The sequence below is a fragment of the Manihot esculenta genome, chromosome 9 (assembly GCF_001659605.2).
Source record: "Manihot esculenta cultivar AM560-2 chromosome 9, M.esculenta_v8, whole genome shotgun sequence".
Lineage (NCBI taxonomy): Eukaryota > Viridiplantae > Streptophyta > Magnoliopsida > Malpighiales > Euphorbiaceae > Manihot > Manihot esculenta.
In genome coordinates, this window is record NC_035169.2 from 34255209 (window position 1) to 34280958 (window position 25750).

Here is a 25750-nt window from a genome sequence, read left to right on the forward strand (position 1 = left end):
AAAACTGACTCTTTCATTAAAATTAAATTTAAAAGAATCTTGAAAAAGAGGAGACCAAAAAGTAAATGTGGAGGAATGAAGATCAAGTGAAATAAAAGTATGCAACAGTTACAGAATCAAAAAGCACCTTGAGAATAATGATAATGAAAAAACACATGCTCCTCCAACTTTTTCCAGCATAGAATGGCATACACAGCAATTCAAGCTGTTCAATTGTACGGTTGATGCAGTGATTGCAATCAATTATTAATAACAGCATAACTGTTATTCAAAATTATTAATCTTTAACTTTTCACATTTGTTTAAAAATAATAATTTTTATGTAATTTTTTTTAAAAAATCTAAAAAGTAACATATTTTTTATTATTTAATTATATATTTTTTTAAAAAAAAGACATCAAATTCTTATCCCTTGAAAATGACAAAAAGTCAATTTTTCTTTAATTAAAAAATATTTTTTATTGATCCATCTCATGTGCAAGAAAATAAATGAAACCTTAATCCGTTTGCATTTTGCAGTATAAGTTTGAATTTTAATTGTTTAGATATTTAATTCCCCCTCTTTTATATTAAAAAAAAAATTAAAAAAAAAAAAGAAGAAGAAGCAGCAGCAGCAGCAAGCACCACGACTTTCAAAAAGCAAAATCGGTCGCCCTCGTGTGTACACTTCTGAAAGGAGTTGTCTAATTTTCATGACAATCCAATCCAGCAAATGCATTTCGCACGATAATCCTATCCAATCCCATCTCTCCCCCAACCCAAAAGCAAAACATTTGGGCCTATTTTTCCTTGACAAGCATATCACATCGAAAATAAGAAATTAATAATGGCAAGAAGGCAAGTACAGGGGAAGAAGAGATTTGCCAATTGACATCACTACAAGCAACTTAAATGAAGATGGTCTCAAGAGCCAAGAAGGAAGAGTTAAATATTTTATTACACTCACACCCAGCTTCTCTATTTATGTAATAATTAACATTGACTGTGCTCTTTCAGGCTTTCTTCTGTTTTGGTGCAGGTGGAGGGAAGACGAGGCGGAACATCCATGCAGCCAATATTGCTCCTATGAAGGGACAAATCCAATAAACATAGAACTGTTCCCATGTGTCGTGCCACTTGTTTATATATGCCCACCCAAATGCCTGACAACACAAACACACGCATACAGAGTTAACAGACATGCAAACAAATAAATAGCGATTATGGTGCAGTCTCTACTTCCATATCTAAATTCCCAATAACTAAATTTCATGACAGGAGTTACGAGCAGATTAAATTATGTGAAGAAGCTGAATTCTAAGAGCCTGCTAACAACAATCTTGGCACCAATTAGTTCTGTTAAGACTGCCAGGACTTGTCGTAATGTTTGCGATGTTTTCTGGAAAGACCAGTTAATAAAACTTGACAAGAGAACTCAACTCCCACCAAATCAAAGACTGTCAAAACTCCCTACGGTTACCCCCAAGACCATGTATGCCTCAAGATAATGTGAAAAGATGCAGCTTTAATTCATTGCATTATACAGCCACAAGATGGATAAAAAAAGATGGGACAACAGAGGTCAGCAGGTGCAAGGGATCAACATCCTCAACCAGAGTAAAAACATCATATCCACATTAGGAGATGTCTCATAATTTTTTACTACATACAAAATTCACAGCTAGGATGCATAATCAAACTGATCATCAGTTGGCCTACTATTAGAATAATGATGAAGGATGCAAGACCAATAAGATTCAATATGCACAACTTAGGTTCCGCGTGAAACAAATCCTTTCTTTTCCAAAGAAGCAACCCTTCAACAGATGAATTAATTTAATCAAACAAAAGTAAAATCCAGGGGCAGAAATGGAGGGGAAAAGTTCCTATATTTTATCATCAAAGGGATGGTTCCAAAAAACTTTGAAACTAACCAAAAATATATTGCACATGAAACCAGATAGTTACTGATTAACCCTCCAAAGACTATAGTAAAGGAAGTTTTGCAAACTAAACACCAGCACTTCCATTTCTTTTCTCCACTTATCTTCACATTAAAGCATGTTTGTCATTATCCCGAATCCTTATAAAACTAGTTTGCTACCAATCATAACAAAATCATGGTTGCTTTCCATGTCTTCCTACTCTTGGCAAATTGAGCAATTATGTCATGCTAGAATGTCTAAAGTTCACACTTGTTATTGAGTAATGCAAGGAAAAGATTAAATAACCTTCCACTCCTTACACTCCTTATTATCTATTTAGTGGTCCAAATGATAGAAGGGCAAAAACTTTTGTGCCCATCCAGTCAATAAAAATAAAATAAGTGCAGTAGTTTTAATTCATCATTTAAATGAGGTAATGAATGATTTAGGTAATTCAAGATGGAAGGATGACTCAATATTACTTTCAACCACTAATTTTTCTTTTTTATAACGTTTTAAGTTTTGAGAAGATTAATTTATTCCAGAAAAAGAAGAAGTGGAAAAAGGGCATAAGTTTTTAGGTACTCCCGAATATAGCAGGAAAAAAATACCAAGAGTATTAGTAGGATTCAACCTCCTCTCTCACTCAAATACAAATTTTTGTCTTGGTCTCTTTCCACTAATTATAGCAACGATGTACAGAGGTCCATTTCAATTTTATAAAAGGTTCCTTGACCACATTATTTATCAAATAAAGTTATTCATAATCTCATTTTTGAGAATTATGTTATTATAATTCAAGGTGGACAAGGGCGAAGAATTTAAGCTAGTCATTGAATACGGTTTACAAAATATACTGGTAATAGAAATATATCTTATAATACACAGCATATAAGCCAAAGTCATTCCCATCTTCTGTTCAATATGACGAAGTAGCAAGAGACCTTGTAATTATAAATACCATCAATTTGCCCCTTACAGTCCAATATGTTTCTTGATTTGCCTTTTCTTTTCTTTTCAATGAATAAAAAATAGGGAAGTCGGTAAAAATAATGACACAGTATGAAGAAAGCAACCCGGCTACATCCCCATAAAAATGGAGAAAAGAATAGACAAAGCAAGCAAGTTCTGACCTTGTGCTAAAATGTCTACAACACATAGTTCTATCACTAACATAATGCCAATCATACATCCAAAAAAATCTTAAACAAAATGCTTAAAAATATACTGGAGCATAAAAAGGATATGCACCAAAAGAAATCAAACTGAAGAGATATAGTACTTTTCAAAATGATATAACATATCACATGTGACAGGTCAATATATCACAATGGTCTTCTCTTAACATGTTGGCTTAATTTGTTCCATGGTAGGATAGGAATAGAATAGTTATTCCTAGCTTTGGTTTTTAAGGTGCAATACTATTCCATGGGATAACTAATTAATACATTTAAATTTTTTTTAAAGACACTTTGAATGTGTAATAATTATTATATAAAATAAAAAATTTTTTTAATTTGTGTCATACAAATTCCACAAATAAGTATACTTATTTTATGACCGTGAATAATTATTCAATTCCTCCTCTAGTCTATTCCGTGAATCAAACAAGTCACAATTATGTAATGTTAGAGCAATTTATGAAATATCTTCGAACAAATAACAGCAATATACATGGCACAGAATTCAAGCCAGTTAAAATTTTGGATACAATACCGACTAAAAGTGATTGCAAGAAGACAGAAGCACATAGGAGTAGAGTTAAACACAAAATACAACAAGATGCAACACAAAACCACATTTATTTTATGTTAAGATATAGTATCATATCTTCAAACATATAACAACATAATAAAAACAAAAGGCAATTACGAGAAGATTGGAGCTAGTGGGTGTAACATTAAATAAATGAAATAAAACGAGATGCAACACAGCCACATTTGACTTCTGTTAACACAGTTTTCATGTAAATGTTAAGAGTGGTGTATGACACATATTCAAAAAAGCACTGCCAGTAACATATAGAATGAGTAGAAATGAAGTCAGCCAAAACTTGAAATAGAATAATGACAAAATGTGATTGGCAAAAGATTGAGTGAGTGGGAGTAACAATACACACACAAAATAAAACAATATGAACAAAATAAAAACAGTACCTTTCAGCATATTCACCATTTAAATCATTTAACAAGCATTCAATTTATGGTAGTCAATTAGTAATAGAAAATACAAGGGCAAAAAGCAATTGTCTGTGCATCATTTAGATCACACTACATATTTCAGAAATGATTCAAAAGCACTCCACATTGTTGAGACAGGAAAATCAAAGAAGTAAATCAACTCTGAAGTTGTAAAGAGCACAGGGCTACTCACATTAGCAGGATTCATGGAAGGCCCAGTGTATTTGGCACCTAAGACAACCAAAGTTACAGTTACAACGGCAAGCAACCAATGCTGCACCAGTGAGTTACGAGGACCCCTAAGGATAATTACAAGAACAGCAAAGGTAATTAAAAATGTCAAAACCCCCTCAGCAATGGCTCCGGTATGCAAGTCAACTTTCAAGGTAGGGCCTCCAAGCATGTGCTTATACTGTGGTGGGATCACCTCCAAGATCGCCAGTGCACCACCCACAGCACCTGCTGCCTGGCGAGGAGACATTCACATTATGAAATACTACTTCCAAAGCAGTCTAACATTGTGTTTGTTTCAATTTTATTTTATAATCTTAAGCAGAATTCAATTGGATTCAAGATGGAGCTCATTTGAAATGGATTCCATTGTTTGTATAATGCCAATTTAAAATACAGAATTCGATTGAAAGCCGCTTAACCCATGTTTGGTATCATTTCATAACTGAAATTCATTTACTTTCATTTCCTAAACTACCTTCAAGAGTAAAATAAAAACTTTAAATTTTCTACTCTTATCAAAAAATTTATACTCAATAAATGTATATTTATGTAACAAAATAAATAGTATTATTGCTAAGAGAATAATATGCTTACACACTATATAGTTAGGGAAAAAAATTAAAATAGATAGTTTATATAGTTGTCTAGACATATTAATAGTAAATAAATAGAAAACTAGTTTTATGGTTTTTCATCTTTTTAATTAAAAGAGTTTAATTAAATATAAGAAAATGGATGATTGAGAGAAAATTGTTGGATATGGATATATTAATCCAAAATTTATTGTTATAAAAGTTTTGTGGAATTAATTTCAAATTCTATCAAATTTGGAAGAAATTAATTTTATTTATAACCAATTCCATAGAATTCAATTCCTGAAATTGTATTTTACTTTTATTTGAACCAAAAATACAATCCATGGAATTCAACTGAATACCGTAAAACTTTAAGAATTGGAATTGGAATTGGAATTCAACCAAACATAGTGCATGGCAAATGCACTAGTGCAGCAATATAAAATCTTTATTCTTCCTTTAAAGTTGTCCTCGTTTTCCATGACTTTTCAGAAATGGGTTACTACACATATACATTATTCTTTTGGAATCAGCCTTTCTCTTTTCTAAAAAGATGGCTCATTACAAAGCCAATTTTCTTCATTCAAAATTATTCTACTCCTTTCTCGGTATACGGGTAATTCTAGATCCATTCCTCTGTAGAGAACATAAAGGCACATATGCAAAAATTACAAGTGCTTCTAGGAAAAACAATTAAACTTCAAAAAGTCCTCAAAAAAGCTAAAGCTGAAAACGAAAAGGATGCAATAAGGTGGAGCGATGGTCCGGGAGAGGGGAGCAGGGCCGGACTAAAAGAAAGCAAGATCCAGCCGAATTCTCCTCCCATTCAGAAATAACGAAATGATAAGAATCTAAATCCATAAAAACACAGAATAGCAAATACCACTGAGTTGGCAACAAATGATCGATAAACCCATCAAATAAACAATAATTGTACCTGAGCAGGGAATCTGAGAGCCATAGAGAAGAGATTATCCTCACCAAACCCAGCAGCATAAAAAGCAGCAGTACCAGTGGGATTAAAACTGGCTCCACCCAATAAATTAGCGATCAAACCAAACAAGAAAACAAATACAAAAACAATAAAGGTAGTAATAAACAAAGAAACCCAAAACTGGTGCTGAACGCCGAGCGCGGTAGCTATGAGGCTAGTAAACAAGCCGAACATTGACGAGCAAAAGACCCACATGAATGTGAGCAAAACATCATTAATCGCCGACTTTATCGCACCCATTGGTAATTGAAAAAGCTTTTGGTTTCTGGGTTTGATTGCGATGGTATGCTTAAGTAGAAAGAAGCAGACGGGTGTGAGATAAAGGGAGGACTGATGGCGATTGGTTGGCCTGGGATTCTTGGGAGTTTTGGTAGGAACTGGGAAAGTGGACGTCTCAGAAGAATGGGTTATGTTTGTTTTGAGTTTTGTTTGTGATTTACCTAACCCAGAACCAGAAGAAGGAATCAGATTCAGCTGCTTCTCTTCTGTTTTGCCCTTTTTTTTTGTGTGTGTGTGTGTGCTGGTCTTGCACTAGGACTCCCTCTCCGTTTAGTTGCCAGTTTTGACTCTTTATTCTTGTTTTATTCTTGTTTTCAATTAATTAAAAAAAAAAATACTCTTTATTCTCAAAAAAAAAAAAAAAAACTCCCAAGTTCTCCGTTTTTTAAAATATTTTTAAAATTTATTATTTAATCCTTTCATTAATCTTAATTATTAATTATTTTACTATTTAATTTATATAATTTTAAAAAATATTAATTACTTTTTTAATTTTATAAAAACTTTATTAATTATATATTTTTTAAAATATAAAAGACAATCTAATGTATTTTTTAAAATTAAATAATTAATTAGTGATTTTTGTATATTATAAAAATTAAATAACAATTTAATATATATATATGTTTTTCATTAAAATGAAAATTAAATTATTATAAAGAAAAATGGCTTTTTAAACAATATCATATTTTCTTTTTGAATTTGAAAATTTTATTGATGTTTCTAAACTTTTTAAACATAAATGTATTAATATCATTTATTTTTTAATAATTTAATTAAACAATATAAAATATATTATTTAAAAATATATTTTAAATGCAAATTCTACAAAATAAATAAAATTAAAAAGATATTTTTTTATTAACCAGGTTTGTGAATATTCCTAAATATTAAAAATACGAAAGGTGATTCTTAAAAATTATTTTCTGTAAAATAAATAAAAATTTAATGTATATTTATTATTTGTTCAAAAAATATAATTTAATTTAATTAAAAAATAGTTATATTACCGGCTATCACAAACAAATATCAATTGTTAAATGGATGAATTCAATCAATTTAGGCATATAATTCAAATGTTATATAAGTTTTTAATTTTTTTAATATAAAATAAATCCTTCAATCATTAGAATAAGTAAAATAAATTTTTTAAAATTTTTAAATAAATAAAATATACATCAAAATGGATAAATAAATTGTTCGACTTTTAAAATTATTATACACACTTAAAATTTTCTTTTTCATATTCTACCATAGTGATTTGTCTAATATTTTTTGGTAATATAGTGAACTTATATTATATACAATTCTCTCAACATATAATTATATTTTATATTATAATTAAAATAATAAAAAATATGATATTTTATAACAATCTATAAGCAGTTGACATAATAAAATCATGTAATAAGGTTTTGATAAATTAGAAATATAATTTCACTCGTGAAAAGCAATATCTGAATATCTTAACATTCAAATTATTATCAAAATTTATTTTTTTTGTCAGTCTTGATATAAAGATACTGTTAACAGACACAATTCAAAATATTTTTAATACGCCTTTAATTATGAAATTTTCGACCAATCAATCGACAATTTTTTTATCATATTAGCTAATCACATCATTATTGAATCATGAAAATATATTATATTTATTTTTATCTTTCTATAATATAAAAAAAGAATGATGATTGCATAAATAAATATAGAAAGATTTATAATTTAGTCCCTGGATATTGTCATTATTAACAAGTCAGTTCCTATATTTTTAGAAATCTATTAAAACATCTTTATGTTTTTTTTCCGTCAACGAAATAGTCCTTCCATCTTCTTTTCCGTTAAAATTAGATAAAGGAGGAGAGATAAAATTTTTAAAATCCAATTTTACCCTCAAATAAAATTCTTTATTTAGTCCTTGAATATTATTATTATTAACAAGTTAGTCCTTACATTTTCAAAAATCTATTAAAACGTTTTTATCTTTTTCCATATCTATTAAAACGTCATTATCATTTTTTTTTGTCAATAAAATAGTCCATATCTTTTCTCATATCTATTAAGACGTTCTTATCGTTTCTTTCCATCAACGAAATAGTCTTTCCTCATCGTTTCTTTCCGTCAATGAAATCGTCCCTCCCTATATTTTTAGAAATCTATTAAAACATCCTTATCGTTTCTGTTTGTCAACAAAATAGTCCCTATCTTTTCTCACATTTATTAAAATGTCCTTATCATTTCTTTTTGTCAACAAAATAGTCCCTATCTTTTCTTTTCTCCTCCTCCTCCTCCTCCTCCTCCTCCTCCTCCTCCTCCTCCTCCTCCTCCTCCTCCTCCTCCTCTGAAAAAGAAGAAAAAGAAGAAGAAGAAGGAGGAGAAGAAGGAGAGGAAGAAGAAGGAGAAGAAGAAGAAGAAAAAGAAGAAAAAGAAGAAGAAGAAGAAGAAGAATAGAAGAAGAAGAAGAAGAAGAAGGAGAAGGAGAAGGAGAAGAAGAAGAAGAGAACGAAGAAAAAGAAGAAAAAAAAGAAGAAAAAGAAGAAGAAGAAGAAGAAGATGAAGGAGAAGAAGGAAAAGAAGAAGAGAAAGAAGAAAAAGAAGCAAAAGAAGAAGAAGAAGAAGGAGGAGAAGAAGGAGAAGAAGGAGAAGAAGAAGAAGAAGAAGTAGAAGCAGAAGGAGAAGCATAAGGAGAAGAAGAAGGAGGAAGAATTGATGAAGAAGAAAAGAAAGGAGGAGGAGGAGGAAGAGGAGGAAGAGGAGGAGGAGGAAAATAATGGGGGTAATTTAGTATTTTACTATATTTTTCACGGTAAAAATAGACGAAAGGACTATTTTGTTGACGGAGAGAAAAGATGATGATATTTTAATAGATTTCTAAAAATACAGGAACTGACTTGTTAATAATGGAAATACTCAGGAACTAAATTATAAATCTCCCATAAATATATATTATTTTCTTACTTAGCAATTTATTATATTCACTCCCTATACTTGATTTGAGTATTGAAATAGTTATCGTGAATACTCATCACCATCTCACATTCTCTTTATCGCAGATTTAGCCAATTAATACTCATTATACTACAATAATATTTATGATAAATACAATTAAAATAAAAAAAAAAAATTTATCAACTTGCTTTACGATCATTCAAATACTCATCATAATATAATAAGTGGAATATATAAAATAGCTGATAGAATTACATGTATTATAAATTTTGAAGGTTTTTATCTAACATTTCTAAAATTCTTAGGGCTAGTACTTGTATATTTAATTAATAAAATATTTTTATTAATCATTAATAATAAAAAATAATTTAAAAAAATATTTTTCATAAAATAAATAAAGCTAAGTGTATAAGTATAATCCCAACTAATTAAAATTATAAAATACCATATTTATAGTGCATTAAAACATATTTTACAATAAATATTATCATTTTAATAATTTATTAATTATTAATCGGATGCATACGAGGTAAAATTACTCTAGCCAAAAGGTGGACATTAACTGATTTTTATCTAAATGTTATTAAAAATAAAGGTAAAAAAAAAAATTTATATTAGCAATCTCCGTAAGAATCTTTACTTCTAAGTAGGGTTAAATGAGTCTTTTCATTGGGTAAAAACAGCTTCTCTCTATTTTTATGATTGATTAATTTTTAAATTAAATTATATTTTAATTTCTGAATTTTAATATAATTAAAGGATTAATTTTATATTTTTAAAATTTAAAATTTAAAATTTTCTATATTTAAATTAGAAATCTCTCAATTTAAAAATATTTTTATTATTTTTTTAAATAAATTATATTTAAATTATTAAATTTTAGTATACTTAATAAATCATTCCCTATATTTTTAAAATTATATACTTAAATCCCTTATCAATTCATTCTTATTTATTATAATTTAAATATTTTAATATTTTATTTTTTATTTTAATATAGTAGTATTCTTATTTTTTATTTTAAAATAAAAATAATAAAATATTTCATTTTTTATTTAAAAAACACTTAAATCTCTATTAATTTTTATCTATAATATTTTAATACTTATAATTTTAAAATTTTTAAAAAATATTTACAATTTCAGCTATTTTTAAGTGATATATTTTCTTTAAAAAAAATTTCGCCATTCACTAATTTTAAATTAAAATTTATAATAAAGATAAAATTGTAATTTAGACATATTAAATATAAAAAATTTTAAAATTTTAATTTTAAAAATATAAAAACTAATTTATTAATTATGCTAAAACTTAAGAATTAAAATATAATTTACATAATATAAAATTTTTCATTTATATTTGAAAAAAGTTTAAGTATTTATGAAATATTTTAAATATTTAAAATGTATATTCTTCTTTTCATCAGTTAATTAATTATATAGAGATGGGTTAAAATTTAGGGATTAAATTATAATTTAAATTAGATGATTTCAAAAAAATTTATCCTTTATGTATACACAGGGTTTAATGCTGGGCCGAAAGCATAAATAAAGCAACGGAAATGAACAAAAGAATATAGCCGTTGGGAGCTTATAACGGCTACCTTTTCTTTTTCATTTTTCAGATCGCAGTGGGAGATTTTTATTCCTTTTAAAGTATCTCTCTTTAGTCATTCTTAATCCACAAACTTCCAGTTTCACTAGCTGAGCTTTTGGTTTCCATATCAGAAAACCTAAACCCAACACCATCTCCTTCTTTCCATATCTCATAACATATTAAACCCACTTTCCATTTCGATCTCTCTGCAACTCCTGCTGTTGCTGTTTTCTCACTAGTTGATACGAGGTACAGCTTGTCTCTGGATTCAAATCAAAATTTGTCTAATACCCATGTCTTAAATTCTTCAGTTTCACTCTTTTCTTGTGGTTTATATTATACACTTCATCAATGAAATTGCAGAATAGAGCTTATGCTCGGTCTTCATTTTGATTTTTATTCTGTTTACCATACCAGATTTACGACAATTTACCCAAATGGGATTTTCTTTTCAGGTGTGCTAAGTAAAGATGAATGATTTAATGACGAAATCCTTCACCAGCTATGTGGACCTGAAGAAAGAGGCCATGAAAGATCTGGAAGCAGGTCCTGACCCTGATATAGAGATGGCAAATTCATCAAATACTATGGATCGTAACCTTGGCCTATTTCTTGAAGAAGCTGAGAATGTCAAGAAAGAAATGGGATCAATTCGTGACATTCTAGTCCGTCTGCAAGAATCCAATGAAGAAATCAAATCTCAGCACAAACCAGAGGCCTTAAAATCACTGCGCAACAAGATTAACATAGACATTGTCACCGTGCTCAAAAAGGCTAAAGCCATCAAAACTCAGCTCGAAGAAATGGACCGTGCCAATGCAGCTAACAGGCGACTCTCTGGGTTTAAAGAAGGAACCCCAATTTACAGAACTAGACTTGCAGTTACCAATGGTTTACGCAAGAAATTAAAGGAGCTTATGATGGACTTTCAAGGGTTAAGGCAGAAAATGATGATTGAGTATAAAGAAACTGTTGAGAGGAGATATTTTACAGTGACTGGTGAGTACCCAGATGAGGAAATCATTGACAAGATCATCTCTGATGACAATGGAGGAGAAGAGTTTCTGAAACGTGCAATACAGGAACATGGAAAAGGGAAGGTATTAGAGACAGTAGTGGAGATACAAGACAGGCATGATGCAGCAAAAGAGATTGAGAAGAGCTTGTTGGAGCTGCATCAGGTGTTCTTAGACATGGCAGTAATGGTGGAGGCACAAGGGGAGCAGTTGGATGAAATTGAGCATCATGTATTTAATGCTAGCCACTATGTGAAGGATGGAACCAAGGAGCTCAAGAGTGCTAAAGATTACCAGAGGAGCAGCAGGAAGTGGATGTGCATTGGTGTGATACTTTTGTTGTTGATTATTCTTGTGATTATTATTCCGGTTGCTACTAGCTTCAGTGACTCTTGAATTGGAGTTCTAATGGAGGATGTAATGCCCTGTTATTCCTTCTGGTTTTCTTGCTTTGCTTTGAAGATGGTGATGTAAGATCCAAGTCCTTGTTCTGGGACTGGTAAAGAGTTGATGGTTTGCATATTTGTATCGGTTTATTCTTTTAAGTAATGTTGTGATGTAGAAATATTTGAGCAACCTACATTGAATATAGCATTCTGGTTTAGTTGTTTTTCTCAACTATTTTTGCTTGCTCTTTGCTGTCTTCTGCTTTGATAAAGATATATTTTTCATCATTTTTCACTTAATATGTGGTTTATTTAATATATATGGTATACCTAAATTGAAAAATATTTTTTTATATTTTTTTCTTAAAAGTATTAAGATAAATATTAATTGTCAATTACTTTGCTACAGCAAATTACAGGGTAAAAGAATTAAAACTATAAACGTTTTAAATATAATGTATAAAACAAATAGTTTGTTCTAAAGATTCTATCTTAATTTCCTTAATGGGAGTGCTCCTCCAAAGAGTTTTTCCACCTCACTCGCTTCCATTTTTAGATCATTAAACAATTCCATCTCTTCTTTACTTAGTTTTCTCAGCAGAATTTCCTCATCTTGCTGGAGTTCTTTAAATCCTTCTGCTAATCTCTGAAACAAGGTCATTTCAGTCTTGCCCACCTTTTCTACCTCCCCTTCAATTTCTTGAACCTCTCGTATTATGCTCTTCTCTCCTTCCTCTACTGTCTTCTCCAGTCTCTCAACAAGGGGAGGTTCCGGCCCACAAGTATTATCTGTTCTAATAAACTTGCTGAAATCTCGTCCGACACTTTTAGCTGCTCTTTCCAGTTCAGGTGCAATGCTTTCCGGCAAAACTGAACTTCTTGTGTATACAACAGCACCACCATATCCGTCCCATGCATCATTCCTACCCCGGTAGTACACAAAGATGTAATCATCGCTTTTATTTTCCACCTTGGATGATAGAATATACCTGGATACATATACAATACTGGTTAATTATTATGGTCTACTTCAGCAAGCCATAATCATGGTAATCAACGCTCTATGGAAAATTCATCCTGTTGATTATTCTACTATCATTTAAAGGGCTATTGTCTCTATCAACAAAGCCGCTTACATCATCCGGTTATTCTTTGCTCACAAGGTGTTGCAAGATTTGCATGTCATGAGTCATGAAGGCCCATGCATTTTATCAGGTGGCAAACCTGTATCAATGCTGTGCATTAGGACAATGTCTATTACAATGTGTGACCATGAATAATGCCCCAATAGATCAGTGCTCAGACGACAGAAACTAGTCTCTTGCCTTAACAGTGCGACTGCCAACTGGGCAGGAAGCTCGAGTGTTCCAATATATTAATGATTTAGGACAAAGGGAAAGGAGGTTAAAAAGAGACCAAGTAGCCAAGAGTATTAATAGGCACCGCTGCACTTGACACAATGAGTACTACCAAGGAAAAGAGCAAAAAGATTTTGCTTCAGAACACGTGTTCTTTCCCCTTAGAGTCACTCTACTTGGATTTATTTGGAAGTTCTGTGTATAGGCATAACTTAAAACTAGTTCCATTAGCAGGCTACATTAAAATTAAAGAGATGTCAAAACAGTAGCAGAAAGGAAGAAGCACATACCAATCATCTTGATAGTGAAGATACTCATTGTCATGATTGTAGAGTATTCCAGGTTGCATGGGATCTTGAACAAACCTCTGCACAGTTGAACGAGTGAAGAAGCCACTATCTGGAGTTCGTATTCTCCATGATATATTTCCCACAAGTTTGTTAGATTCTACATGGAATTCATGCAATTGGCAGTCAAAAGTATCAAAGGTGGGATTTAACCCCCTGGTAATATACCACTTCCCATTAAAATCTGCAATGTTAAAGCTCTTGACAAGAACAGCTGGATCAGGGACAGGAAATTCCCCGACATCAGATTTCTTAGGTACACACTTCTTTCTCGAGACTGCACACTCATTGAATTCATCCACTACAGTGTTTTCAAACAGGTCTCCACATTTGATCTGCAACAAGGGAAGGTACTTGGTATGACAACTATAATTTCCATTCAGCATAAGGGACATCAAACTATTAAGCTGACGAATTTATCGAAAGCTGAAGCTAAGAGAAAATCACAAGTTTCCTCTTACATATGAACCTCATTTTTAGGCCATATGTAGTCTAAAAACTTGACTTAGCAAAAAGTGTTATGCTTATTTATATATCTTAGGTGCTCCAACAATTCTTTTTACAGGTATATCTGTGAATGTCTCGAGATAACAGAACAGACCTGGCATTCAGTCTCATCAGGCCGGTTATTGCAAGTCTGAAGGCAAGCGATATTTGCAGCACATGCTGGGTTAGCGATGCACTTAGCTAATTCTAACCTAACAAAAAAGTCTTCAATCAGAATAAATGATAAAGTTTTGACATATGAGATCGCCATATTAACTGAGAAAAAAAATCAGAATTGACACTTAATTTAAACCCTTTACATAAATCAAACTTTGTTATAGAATAGAACTCCTTTTGAATATTTGATGAGCAATACTTCCACTAGTATGAAGGGTGTCTTAGTTATGAAGCCTCCCTTAATATGTGCACTGGGAGGACTAGATATAAGTGACATTCCCCTTGCATTGGTAGGAGGATGAGAAGATGGATTCATAATCATATACATGAGAATTATACAGGGACCAGAAAACCCTTGGATTGCTTTGTTTTGGTAGCTAGAGCTTATGAACTTTAAGCCACAATTGAGCGAACCAAAAGTTGCATTAAGGTTCACTGTCATCATTTGCAGATATAAATAACACGAAGAGGGAAAACTATGATGGATAAAATACATACAGGAGAAGATTGAGAGGAAACATGATGATTACAGGATTGATTCTTAATTTAGGCTGTAAGGAAATTTGAATTACCTGCACTCCTTCAATAAGCAAGTACAGGTTTTCAGAGCATCAACAGCATCAGCTGATGGAATGAACAATAATACACATGCTAGTATGCTGGCAACTTTCAGAAACTGCAGGTGGCTCTTTTCTTTCAGGTTGTTTGACACACTAAACATCAGAAAGTTAAGCACTTCTTTTGCCTTGAAGAAGAATTACAAGGGGAAAAAAAAAAAGAAAAGAAAGAATCAGAAAAAAGTGAAACAAAACAGGGGCAACGTTATCTCCACATTGAGAAAACAAAAGCATTGTTCTTCAGAAGCTACCTTAGTTACATTTGCACCAGTCCTACAAAATGAGGAAAATTTCTTTGTCCATCCCGAGAATCCATGTGAGCATCTTAGCTTGATCCCATGATAATTCTTATGAGTTCTCATCAACTGAACATATCTTGACTTTCTGCTATTAGGCCAAAAGTTCAACACAACTATGCTTTGATAATTAAGTCCCCTCCTCCCATGAATTCTTTCATAACTTGCAATTCCTGGTCGAAAGTATGAACTACAAATACTTTCTTCATGAGATAAACAGACTGAATTTGCAGATATAGCCATACTTCTTCTTTAAACTTCCAATTGCAATTTAAGAATAGCCACATGAGTCAGTTTCCAATATCCTTTCTAGTCCTTTAAACCAACCAACTAAACCCCTCAATTAAAACAAGCAATATAGCATCTCCCAATTTCCTGCAACCTGAATTTAGCTAATGACCAGCAAGAAAATTCATGATTCTTCTACAAATCATGCAATTTCCAACCAGAATTTCACCACTATATTACTAGACACATGCATAAATACTAAAATTGGAGAGTCTTGCTTGTGCTTGACATTGAAAATGTCAACCTTGTGGAACAAAGCAAAAAACTTTTCAATAAAATCATCTTTTTTGCTATTCACCAAAGTTTGACATTAATTACTTAAAAGAGTCCTATAAAGAAACAACTGATTGCAAACAGAACCCATTTCCTATAAAGAGAACCTCGTAGTAAATTAGCACAAAGCATACAAGTAGAAGAAGAATACATTCATTATCAGACAAGTTAATGTGTAATGTATGCCTAAATGTAAAGGAATTGATACACAGAGAGAGAGAGAGGACCTTGAAGAGGAGATGGCGGGTTTCATGACAGGCATAATAGTTGAAGCACAGACAATTGGAGAGCAAAAAGAGAGAAGATTTGGAAGGGAGTGAGCTTGGATAAGAAATCGTGTGGAACCTAGAACTGTAACGTGGATGATCCTAGTAAAATTTCCATTTCAATTAGACCTGTTTACGGCCCAGCCGGATACTCTCGGCTGGACAGTCCATAGCTATTTCGGTCTTGTCTCAAGTCTCGGATATAATTTTTATATTAAAAATATAATATTTTATTATATACTGGTGATTACATTAACATAATTTTTAGATACAGTTAATTCTACTTATTACAATAATATTTTCATTCCATAAAAACAAAATTAAAGCAATTAATTTAATTAATAATAATCAAAATAAAATAAATAAAATAATTAGATATATATTATTGAATTTTAAAATTATTTAATTTGATTCACGATAAAATATAAACGAATATGATACTCGCAAAAATTAAATCTATTGGTGATTTATATTAATAATATTTAAATCCTTTCGAATTCGATTAAAAATTAATTAATCCATTTTAAACTCGATTATTATTACTCAAATAAAATTTGAACTCATTTAATTTTATATATTTTAATTAATAATTAATATAAAAAATATTATTCATTAATAATTTTCATTTAAAAATTAATATTTTTAAAAATATTTAATTTTTAATTTTTAAGTAAAAATATATAAAAAATTATAAATATTATTATAAATATATTTTTTTATATTAAGTTAATTATTTATATAAACGAATTTATATATTAAATACTCTAAACAACTCCATTTGAACTCGCAAGTATTTTTTTTTAATTTAAATTCATTTCAAATTCAATTATAACTATCCACGAAAAACGCCTTAAGTATTAAAATTCAAGTACCAATCCATTGCCCACCCTAAATAAAATGTATTGAATTTTCTTTTCCTTTTATATGAAAGTTTTATTTTCTTGACCCACTCAAAGTTTAAATTTTTAATTTTTAGCTCGAAAGAGGATGACAATGATATTAACATTACCTCTCTAGACTACAAATAAAATATTCATATTGTGCTTGAAATCATCGCATTAGGACTTCGAATCATATAAGTATGATTGTAGACTCAGACTATATTGGGCAATAACATCCACCAGTAATCAAGTCAGGGTGATGAGGTTTCTAACTCCACCAATACTAACCAGTGCTAAGAACACCAATCATTTGATCCATATGGTCATATATATTCCAAATGAATCCAACAAATCATTTGATCCAATGAGCCAAATTCATTAATCCCCTGTCATGCATGGCTAATGAAACTTAAATTTAGTTTATGTTACATGTTAACCATTGATTATGATTGGGACTTACAAAGAACCCACCATATCAATAGATATAATATAACCATTGTATATAAAACAGTTGTATTATAAAATTTCTCCGTGTACAGGGGGATTCCACGGAAAAGTCGTTGACTACAAGAAAGTATTCACAATATCCGTATATCATTATGGTAGTACCGACCATGGCAGCTCTCCAAGATTATATACACGAGCAGTTATTTAAATCACAAAGTAAACCTCTTAAATGTCCAACCTTTCAATTTCATTATTACCCTCATTTTCTGAGCTGAGCTCCCCTCGCGAGATAATATTCATGATAGTCTTCGTGGCTTGGCCAACAGCAAGGGAAGTCTTCTTTGCAGCACCAGCAACTACAGGTTGCAGTGAGATGATAGGCAAGCTGGCTCTCTCTTGAATCATTGCTACATGAAATGATACAGCCACAAAAGTCAGTCCTGGTCAAGAGCTAAAAATGGACAGCGGGAAGAGGTTCAGACTTACACATGGTATGCTGATGAGCAAGTGTACCAATCTGTCGAATCCCAGATTCTGCTGCTTGTACAGCTTGAGCTGATTTGTTGACCCCATCAGCTATCTCATGGCTGAGTGTCAACATAAACTATATTACTTTATGCAATAAATATCAACAGATAAATGCAACTGGAACTTCAGAGATATCTAATTAGGTGTGGCTTTCCTCCAAACAAGAACAGTTAGCTTACTCTATCACAATGGCTAGCTGAGCATTAAGTTAGAGCATCTTCCCCTCCCAGGCAGCAACTCTTTTTTCTCCTCTTCATTTTAGTGGTAATTATAGTGGAACTCATTGACTTTAGCACATAAATAGACAAATAGAACATATAAGCTTCATTAATTCCACTCCACCCCCACCCCCCTTCCTTTTTCTCCTGTGAGTCAAGGAAAAACCATCTTTTCTTGCAAGACACAAGTCCTATCATAAAACATAAGTGACTTGCATTCCAACAAGGAGAAAAAGGGAGATGATTCTTAAGTTAATAGCAAGGAAAGTGAATCATAAGGATTTTGTTGTCACCTCAAATCACTTAATTCCAATGTAAGATCACTGATCTCCATGCCTGAAAGCCTAATTGCAGCCATTGTACTAGGGAGTTCCTCCCGAGCTGTATCTGCTAACTTTGAAAGAGATGTTGCAGCTCTCCTCATTGCCTACCAACCAGGTGAGACAATAGATAAACAAAAAGACATTCCACATCATCCAATGCATGCAATGATTGATGTAATTTCTTCCAAAAATAGGGTTATCCAGAACACAGCAACTCCTTAAAGAACTTATTTATTATTATTTTCATTTTTTTTAGTAAAAAGAAAGGAGAATTTGTATGCTTGCAGTAAAATGGTGACCTTTCCCCCTCTGCTGGAGAAGAGCAAATGACAGATGTTAGGGGCAAAACTAGACATAAATGGTGCTTGACTATGCTCTAAGCTGATGTGACTTAGGTTCGCCATTTTAATGATGATAAAGATTATTGGAAGGTAAGCAATATAATTGCTTAATCTCTACATGAATTGCAGCAAAACCAATGATTATAAAACAATACTATGATCTAAACATAACATTGACAGCGTTATTTGATGCTGCAGATCTCAAGTTTTTCCTAGTCTGGCAAAATTTGAATATTATTTAATTATACAATAAATTCATATAACCAAGAGATGGCAGTCTTAACATATAAACAAATGGATTTTCTTATAGCATTCTTACTTAATATTGCCTTTAGAAATTATGTTGCCTTCAAGCCATGATAAGACATGCAACTATAGAAAAAATTGGACTCAAATCTGAAAAGTAATGCTAAACTTGATGTTAAAAGACATAAGATCTTCAATAGTGTTTGTAATGTCATGACTTACATAGAGTGTTGGGATGGCAGCAACGACAAGGCTTGTAAAAGCTATAGATGTCTGCATACAGCCAAATTAACTAATGTTTATCAGCACTGAGCCAAGTTAATAAATCTAATTAACAAATTCATAAGCCATAGGGTAAAGTCAAAGTTATTGATTTTTCTTCAAATCCAAGTTTATTATTAATATTAGTCCAACTGAAAAACATATAAAATGCCTCATACTTGAGTAGATTTTGATTGGAAACCAAGGTAGTTATAATATCATCATGTAATTCACAATTTCTACAAGTTACAGCTCAGACGTCAGACCCATAAAATTATAGCACTCAGTAGATGAATGCCAAGAGAAATTGCTGCTCATAATGGCCAAGAACCTAATACTCGAATACAATTTCTAGTTCTTGAAAATTCATATCACCAGCATTAACTTCAAATGTACTTGTTACCCAAATTAGCACATCTAAGGAACAGCTTATTTCTGATGAGGACACAACCAATTAAAAGATACAAAAAAAATTCAAAAGCCACTAAGGTCCTAAACCCAAAACAAAAAAATTTCCAAGAAATCATACTCTAAAAGAAAGAATTGAAAACTTCTCAGCTGCTAGTCAGGACCACACCAATAACATTCATTACTTATAGGAAGAATGAAAAATAAAATAGAAGATTGATCACAGAAATTCGTCAGATATATAGATACCCACATCACTATTCAGAGCCATAAACCTAAGAATTCCTCAAAACCCAAAAGAGAATATTGAAAAAGTTCATACCGTGCAAGCAATGAATGACAATAGAAATAAAGCTTGGTCACTCAAACTAAGCTTAGTATATGGCGGAATATACGAGGGGACAAAGGGATTTCCAACTTGCACACCCAAATTCCTCTCCAGTTCATCTTCGCCAAGACTTTCATTTGAACTTCCAACCAATTCGGCGTTGGAAAGTGACGATATTTCGCTGCTGGAATTGGATTGTTTGGTGGGATTTGAAAGGCAAATTGGAAGGAAACGGGAAGGTTTTGAAGAGTGGTGGATTACAGAGATTGAGTGATTGAATAGTGGATTTGAGGGTCTAGGAAAGGGTATTGGATTCCGTTGAATTAAGGAATTGAAAGTTCGAAAGGAATCAAGAGCTGTAAGATTGGGTTTCATCATTGTGGAAGGGAAAGGAAAGGAAAGGTTTGAGCTGAAAGGCAAGCCAGTACACTTTCGTCCGGCGGAAACTATTCCTTTGCGTCTTGCCAATTCCGAACGACCATTTATTTGTTTGTTTTTTGGCTAATACAATTATTAATTTATTTTAGTATTCTCACATTACTCGGACAATGATTACTCACATAATAAACAACACAGTTTTTTAAAACAACTAATTTCATATTTCTTTACTTGTATTTTCGCAGAAATTTGAAAATTAATTAATATAATTTAATCAATTATTTAGTACTTTAAATATATTTTCTACACATATTATTTTGAAAATGATGAATTTTATAAAATAAATTTAATAAATAGACTAATATTTCATAAAACCCATAAATTTGAGAAAAATAAAAACTAAATTTACTCCCGCAAAATGAAAAGAGCATTTATTTTTACTATTTTTATTAAATAATCATTTAATTAGAATTTATTTTTAAAAATTAATTTTATTAATTTAAAATTAAATTAAACCAAATTAAAATCATATTGGATGAAAAATCAAATTTAGAGTTAAAACTGAAAAAACTAATTTCGCCAATCTCCATTCCGTATGATTTTGAAAAAAAAGATTGGAGTAAAATTTGAAACATTTCATTTACTCAAATACTATAACCAGATGGTAGTATGATTTTTTTTTAAAAGAAATTGGAAAAGTAAAATTTGAAACCTGTTAAATTTATTTAAATACACGTATCACCAAAACATAATTGATTTAATTGTTAGCTGATTTTTAATTATAACTAAAATATTTTCAGTGTTTAATAAAATATATGTAATTGTTGTTGGGCCCTTTTGAGAGGGACTGATCTTGGGCCCTTTCCCTTGAATAAGAGAGAATATGGTCATTAACATGGCCCATGGGGAATGATTTACTATTGGGATGGCAGCATTATAGTTCAGAAAAACTCCAATCATTCCAGTTAAATCACTTAACAAACCAAACTAAAGAAATCCAAAAAAGATACACTATTCACAGTGGGAGAGAGACCATTGGGGTATAGGCTTGATAACATGTTCATGTCAAGAAACGATCGCAGCTTAAGAAGTGATCCCATATCAATCTCAAGCTGTCCTTGAGCATCATACACACCGACTCACTTTCTGCTCCCTTTTCCTGAAAATTCCAAAGAAATGAAGCTCTAAATAAAGAAAATGACTTTTCAATCTACACACAGAGATGTAACTGTCAACTACTCATAGGTTCATTGAGAAAATAATAGCATAATCAACAGCACAACATAGACATGTAGAGAATCCCGAAAACCACTGAAGCAGAAGCACATTTCCATTTAATTGCTGTATCAACTCTGTTTCTCTACAGAGAGCAAACCATGGTATTTCCATTCTTTTTATCCGTAGATGTATAAATTTCGTTTAAGCAGCAAGCCCAAGTTTATGACTTTGGCTTTAACTAGGTCTATAGAAAAAGCCAAGACCAATAACACTTGAGAAACCCTTAGATTATAGGCAATATAGCCTAAAGAGTATCAGGTTAATTAAACTTTCAGAGAAATTTCAAACTGAATTAAAAGAACTCACCTGCAATTCTGAAGATATTCCTTTCAACTTCAGAAAAATTTCTCTTGAAACTTCTCCAGTTTCACTCTTAAAATCAAATCTATCAGCATGTCTTACTATGAGCCTCAGTGATGGACTTTTGTAGGCTTTAGTTATGGTATGCCAAACCCCAATTACACTGTATCTATTTCCAGAAGATTTATTCCCGAGAAGCCATCTCAACCCACCCTTCACATCTGAATCCAAAACTGCAGAAGAAATTAGATCGCTTATGCTCTTCAACTCATCATCCTGCAACCAATACATACAGTAAGTCAAATTTATGACAACAAAGTTTAACCAGTATAACAGAAGCATAATTAGGAATTAATTTAATCTTCTCATTTTGTGGGTGCCTATCTCACAGGTGGTGCATTGATATTGCCTTTTCAAGTGTGTTAGGTCACATTAACTTACAGTAGGAGCAGTTATGATTCTCTTGCTGCATAGCATTAGCCTCAGGTCAATATTCTTGTCAAGGCATAATACATCTACAACCAGCTGACGCACTTGGTTTAGTTCAACCTACAAGGACAAAGTTTATTTTTAATGTAACCTTAAATATGCAAAAGAAAACTTGTATAAAATGAAATAGACAATATGGAAATGAAAAGAATAAAGTAAAATCTAAGGCATCCACAAGTTACAAAGCAAGTAAAATTTAACATTTTTTGTAATAGCCATATATGGGCAAGACTCTTGCTGCGTTGCAGAAAAACCTGCCTTGTAGAGTAGAAGTTTTTTATCTGCCTTTACGTAACATTTGCAGGAAACAGTTGAATTTGGTCGTCTGTTATCGGACAACTGTAAAAGCAAGTCATAAATTGGGGGAAAAGGTCATTAACAAACTGATTCATAATTATAATAAAAGTGCAGCAAAGAAGAGGCATGTAGAAAAAGAATACCTTGACATGGTAGATTTCTTTTTCCTCTTCAAAATCAACTCCAACTTTTGGGACTACTTCATTTGTAATGTTTTCCATATATGTAGAAGGAATATTTGTGTGAATTGTTCTTTTCAATTGTCTCAAAATAGTTTCATCAACCTGATTTTTCTCAACACTTCCTAGCATTAATGAAGGGGTCCTGCATCATAAACATAAATATAATAACTATTGTAAACTCATCTGTTAGTATAACTGAGGATGAGCTAAAACTTCATGTGTATATTTGGCGTTCAGGCCCTCATCAACATACTATAGGCCATAGGGGGAAGGGGAGTAGGCCATTTTGTTCCCCTCCCCTCCCAGCCCTAAAACGGCAGTCTGATCCAGTCGAAACCTTTTCTTTTCACAAAAAAAAAAAAGGCAAAGCAGCGGATGAAAGAAGCACCAAGTAAGCCAATCAGCCCAAACCGCTCCAAAACCAAAACCACATAAAACTGGAACTGTTACCACCATTGAACCAGACCACTGAACCAAAACCGCCTAGGGCCGGATAATTTCCATTCCATTCCCTTTAGCAACCATAAGTCGCCAGTTCCAGCCCAAAACGATGGCCAGGTCCATTTTCACTTCATTATTATGTTTAAAAAGTTCACTTGACTGTAATATTTAGTAAAGTAGATTAGCAATAAGGGAAATCAAAAAGCTTACCCATGAAAAAGAATTTTTCCCAATCTAGCAACTAGTATTGGCTTTACTTTTTCCAATCCTTCGGAGTTCATTTCATTCTTCAAAACCTCAAAAGAGGAGAGTAGATCTTGCTGTACATTTTCGGCTATAATTACCCATGGACTTCTCACATAATTCTCCTTTAGCTCATTATCCTCTACAACAGATAAATTTTGAGGGGAAACGAAAATGGTGAGAGAGAGAGAGTTTCTGAGTGTGTGTAGGGGGTGTCAATCGCACTAAGTTATTTGCTCAAAATTCAAGCAACAAAACTAGAACATAAACGATAACAACTAAAAATGCACAGATTGCCAACCTTCAGTTACAATATTTTTCACCAAGGTATGAGGTTTTTCTCCTGACTTGCTCACAAAAGATTCCAAGGAAACTGGCTCAAGATGAATGTATGAAGGAAACTGACCATTTTCACTCAAACCAACAGGAAACCATCTAGATATGGCACGATCTGCATATATAATCTTTCCGCTCTTGTCTATTTTAGAAACCTGTTGTCTCAAACTACGATTTCTGTTGGAGAAAGGTACAAAAAATTCCGGAGTTGGTGATGGCCTCCCTTTGTCCTGCCGCTTATGTGGAGGAATGTAAGCCATTGAATTAATGGTAATCGTCTGTGAGCAGAGCGCCTTCAAAGAGGAATTATTGCAAAAGGAATACAACAAAAGAGAACACCATAATAACTTAAAAATCAAACTTTTAAACAGCCTGCATTGAGATTTTTAAACAACATAAATTTGACATTGCAAAAGACGGAACTAAGGAATACCCATCAATGATCTTTCATGTTCTTTTAATATAACATGCAGAAATAACTTTAGGGTTACTGAAAAATAGTTAAAGTTTATCGTCTTCTATTTCCTATTGACAACTTTCTTTATCATTTTCTTTAACTGAAAAACCTGAATTTTCTATTACAGCAAAAGATCATGCAATCCACAGAACTTTTTGTTCGGCTAGCGAGAAAATGCAATAAAAGAAATTCTGCAAATTCTACAACATAAGAAGTAGGAAAACCAAAATCACCATGTTGCTGTGATTAAACACTCCGATTCCAAGGAAATGAAAAACCCAGACAAAAGCATATCACCTCGTTCCATAATAGTTAATCGGAACCAAGAACAAAGAAATCAGAAAGCTTAAATTAGCAAAGAAAAGCAACATTACCGGATAATTCAAAACCAATGTTTCTTATAGGTGGCTCGTCTAGCAGTCTCCACGTATAGAAACAGAGGCAAGAGCGAACATATATATATATATATATCCAAGAAAATCGCAGAAGGCCTAATTAAGAAGCAACTTGAATGCGAAGGGGTTTCTGGTCCACTTTCATCAACTTCGCGAGGGAGGCTTTGCTCAGAATCTGAGCACGCTACTTTCAAAGTGCGATTCTTTGGAATAATGCAGAGTTTGGGAAGTTATATGCTATACAGCATGTATCTCTTGACTTTAGGCTCGGAAAATATTTTCTTGTAATTGTCTTTGAAGAAATTTTTTTTTTTTTTTGAAAGCAGAAGAAATTTTTTTTATACCTTTTAATGTTTGAGACATTTATAAATATTTAGAAAATATATTTTTGACAAAAACAAAATTTAAATTATTTAAAAAAATAATTTCTGACATTTATTTTTTAAAATTGAAAAATTCTATACATAAATCTTATTAATATTTTTTGCTTTTTAATATTATAATGCATATTTTTATTGCATTTATTTAATTTTTATATTATTTTTTTTTACTTAAAAAAATTCAAAGATAAAAAGAGCATCAGGCCCAATGAGTTACATAAAAGCTCAAGGCAAGTGAGCAAAGAAAGCCCTAGGCCCACCAACAGACAAACCCATAGTTAAGAATAATAGACTCAATTCTTGCCTCGAAGGCCCACAAAGTGAAGTTTTTTATTCATTTGAATTTTTAAAAAGAAAATATTAAAAATTAGTATT

The 25750-nt window shown here is 31.8% G+C and overlaps 5 protein-coding genes across 8 annotated transcripts; 1 reads left to right on the forward strand and 4 right to left on the reverse strand.

Annotated features, from left to right (window-relative positions):
- Nucleotides 1–801: 801 nt before the first annotated feature.
- LOC110623072 (aquaporin SIP1-1) lies at nucleotides 802–6439 on the reverse strand. The gene is made up of 3 exons (XM_021767927.2): nucleotides 5831–6439; nucleotides 4278–4550; nucleotides 802–1142 (listed from the first exon to the last, which is right to left on the reverse strand). The coding sequence occupies exons 1-3, from the start codon at nucleotides 6125–6127 to the stop codon at nucleotides 993–995; spliced, it is 720 nt and encodes a 239-aa protein (XP_021623619.1). The 5' UTR covers nucleotides 6128–6439; the 3' UTR covers nucleotides 802–992.
- A 4322-nt stretch (nucleotides 6440–10761) lies between these two features.
- Nucleotides 10762–12342, forward strand: LOC110622853 (syntaxin-related protein KNOLLE). Its single transcript, XM_021767537.2, has 2 exons — nucleotides 10762–10957; nucleotides 11164–12342. Exon 2 carries the CDS (start codon nucleotides 11179–11181, stop codon nucleotides 12118–12120), a length of 942 nt encoding a protein of 313 aa, XP_021623229.1. The 5' UTR covers nucleotides 10762–10957; nucleotides 11164–11178; the 3' UTR covers nucleotides 12121–12342.
- Nucleotides 12343–12482: 140 nt separating this feature from the next.
- On the reverse strand, nucleotides 12483–16332 carry LOC110622852 (violaxanthin de-epoxidase, chloroplastic). 2 transcript variants are annotated; one of them, XM_021767535.2, is made up of 6 exons: nucleotides 16180–16332; nucleotides 15347–15581; nucleotides 15051–15223; nucleotides 14417–14513; nucleotides 13759–14150; nucleotides 12483–13099 (listed from the first exon to the last, which is right to left on the reverse strand). In XM_021767535.2, exons 1-6 carry the CDS (start codon nucleotides 16212–16214, stop codon nucleotides 12598–12600), a joined length of 1434 nt encoding a protein of 477 aa, XP_021623227.1. In that variant the 5' UTR covers nucleotides 16215–16332; the 3' UTR covers nucleotides 12483–12597. The 2 variants fall into 2 exon arrangements, with proteins under 2 accessions (XP_021623227.1, XP_021623226.1); XM_021767534.2 differs by lacking the exon at nucleotides 16180–16332 and having other exon boundaries at nucleotides 15347–16173.
- A 1122-nt stretch (nucleotides 16333–17454) lies between these two features.
- LOC110621941 lies at nucleotides 17455–20694 on the reverse strand. Its single transcript, XM_021766246.2, has 5 exons — nucleotides 20194–20694; nucleotides 19425–19475; nucleotides 18586–18719; nucleotides 18033–18133; nucleotides 17455–17953 (listed from the first exon to the last, which is right to left on the reverse strand). The coding sequence occupies exons 1-5, from the start codon at nucleotides 20575–20577 to the stop codon at nucleotides 17772–17774; spliced, it is 852 nt and encodes a 283-aa protein (XP_021621938.1). The 5' UTR covers nucleotides 20578–20694; the 3' UTR covers nucleotides 17455–17771.
- A 767-nt stretch (nucleotides 20695–21461) lies between these two features.
- Nucleotides 21462–25184, reverse strand: LOC110623669. 3 transcript variants are annotated; one of them, XM_021768677.2, is made up of 8 exons: nucleotides 24975–25184; nucleotides 24109–24421; nucleotides 23775–23949; nucleotides 23085–23265; nucleotides 22903–22983; nucleotides 22597–22704; nucleotides 22162–22431; nucleotides 21462–21736 (listed from the first exon to the last, which is right to left on the reverse strand). In XM_021768677.2, exons 2-8 carry the CDS (start codon nucleotides 24401–24403, stop codon nucleotides 21638–21640), a joined length of 1209 nt encoding a protein of 402 aa, XP_021624369.1. In that variant the 5' UTR covers nucleotides 24404–24421; nucleotides 24975–25184; the 3' UTR covers nucleotides 21462–21637. The 3 variants fall into 3 exon arrangements, with proteins under 3 accessions (XP_021624369.1, XP_021624367.1, XP_021624368.1); XM_021768675.2 differs by having other exon boundaries at nucleotides 24109–24436; XM_021768676.2 differs by having other exon boundaries at nucleotides 24109–25184.
- Between the last annotated feature and the right edge of the window lie 566 nt (nucleotides 25185–25750).

Coding starts and splice junctions, on each gene's coding strand:
- LOC110623072 (XM_021767927.2), bottom strand. CDS start 6,127: ATGGGTGCGATAAAGTCGGCGATTAATGATGTTTTGCTCACATTCATG. Junction 4,551..5,830: donor CTCTCAGATTCCCTGCTCAG/GTACAATTATTG, acceptor TCTCCTCGCCAG/GCAGCAGGTGCTGTGGGTGG. Junction 1,143..4,277: donor CTTCCATGAATCCTGCTAAT/GTGAGTAGCCCT, acceptor TTGTGTTGTCAG/GCATTTGGGTGGGCATATAT.
- LOC110622853 (XM_021767537.2), top strand. CDS start 11,179: ATGAATGATTTAATGACGAAATCCTTCACCAGCTATGTGGACCTGAAG.
- LOC110622852 (XM_021767534.2), bottom strand. CDS start 15,634: ATGGCTATATCTGCAAATTCAGTCTGTTTATCTCATGAAGAAAGTATT. Junction 15,224..15,346: donor CTGGTGCAAATGTAACTAAG/GTAGCTTCTGAA, acceptor TTCTTCTTCAAG/GCAAAAGAAGTGCTTAACTT. Junction 13,100..13,758: donor CTTCACTATCAAGATGATTG/GTATGTGCTTCT, acceptor ATATGTATCCAG/GTATATTCTATCATCCAAGG.
- LOC110621941 (XM_021766246.2), bottom strand. CDS start 20,577: ATGATGAAACCCAATCTTACAGCTCTTGATTCCTTTCGAACTTTCAAT. Junction 18,134..18,585: donor TTGGAATTAAGTGATTTGAG/GTGACAACAAAA, acceptor GTTGACACTCAG/CCATGAGATAGCTGATGGGG. Junction 17,954..18,032: donor TGCTCATCAGCATACCATGT/GTAAGTCTGAAC, acceptor CATTTCATGTAG/CAATGATTCAAGAGAGAGCC.
- LOC110623669 (XM_021768677.2), bottom strand. CDS start 24,403: ATGGCTTACATTCCTCCACATAAGCGGCAGGACAAAGGGAGGCCATCA. Junction 22,705..22,902: donor AAAAACTTCTACTCTACAAG/GCAGGTTTTTCT, acceptor TTGTCCTTGTAG/GTTGAACTAAACCAAGTGCG. Junction 22,432..22,596: donor GAATCATAACTGCTCCTACT/GTAAGTTAATGT, acceptor TATTGGTTGCAG/GATGATGAGTTGAAGAGCAT.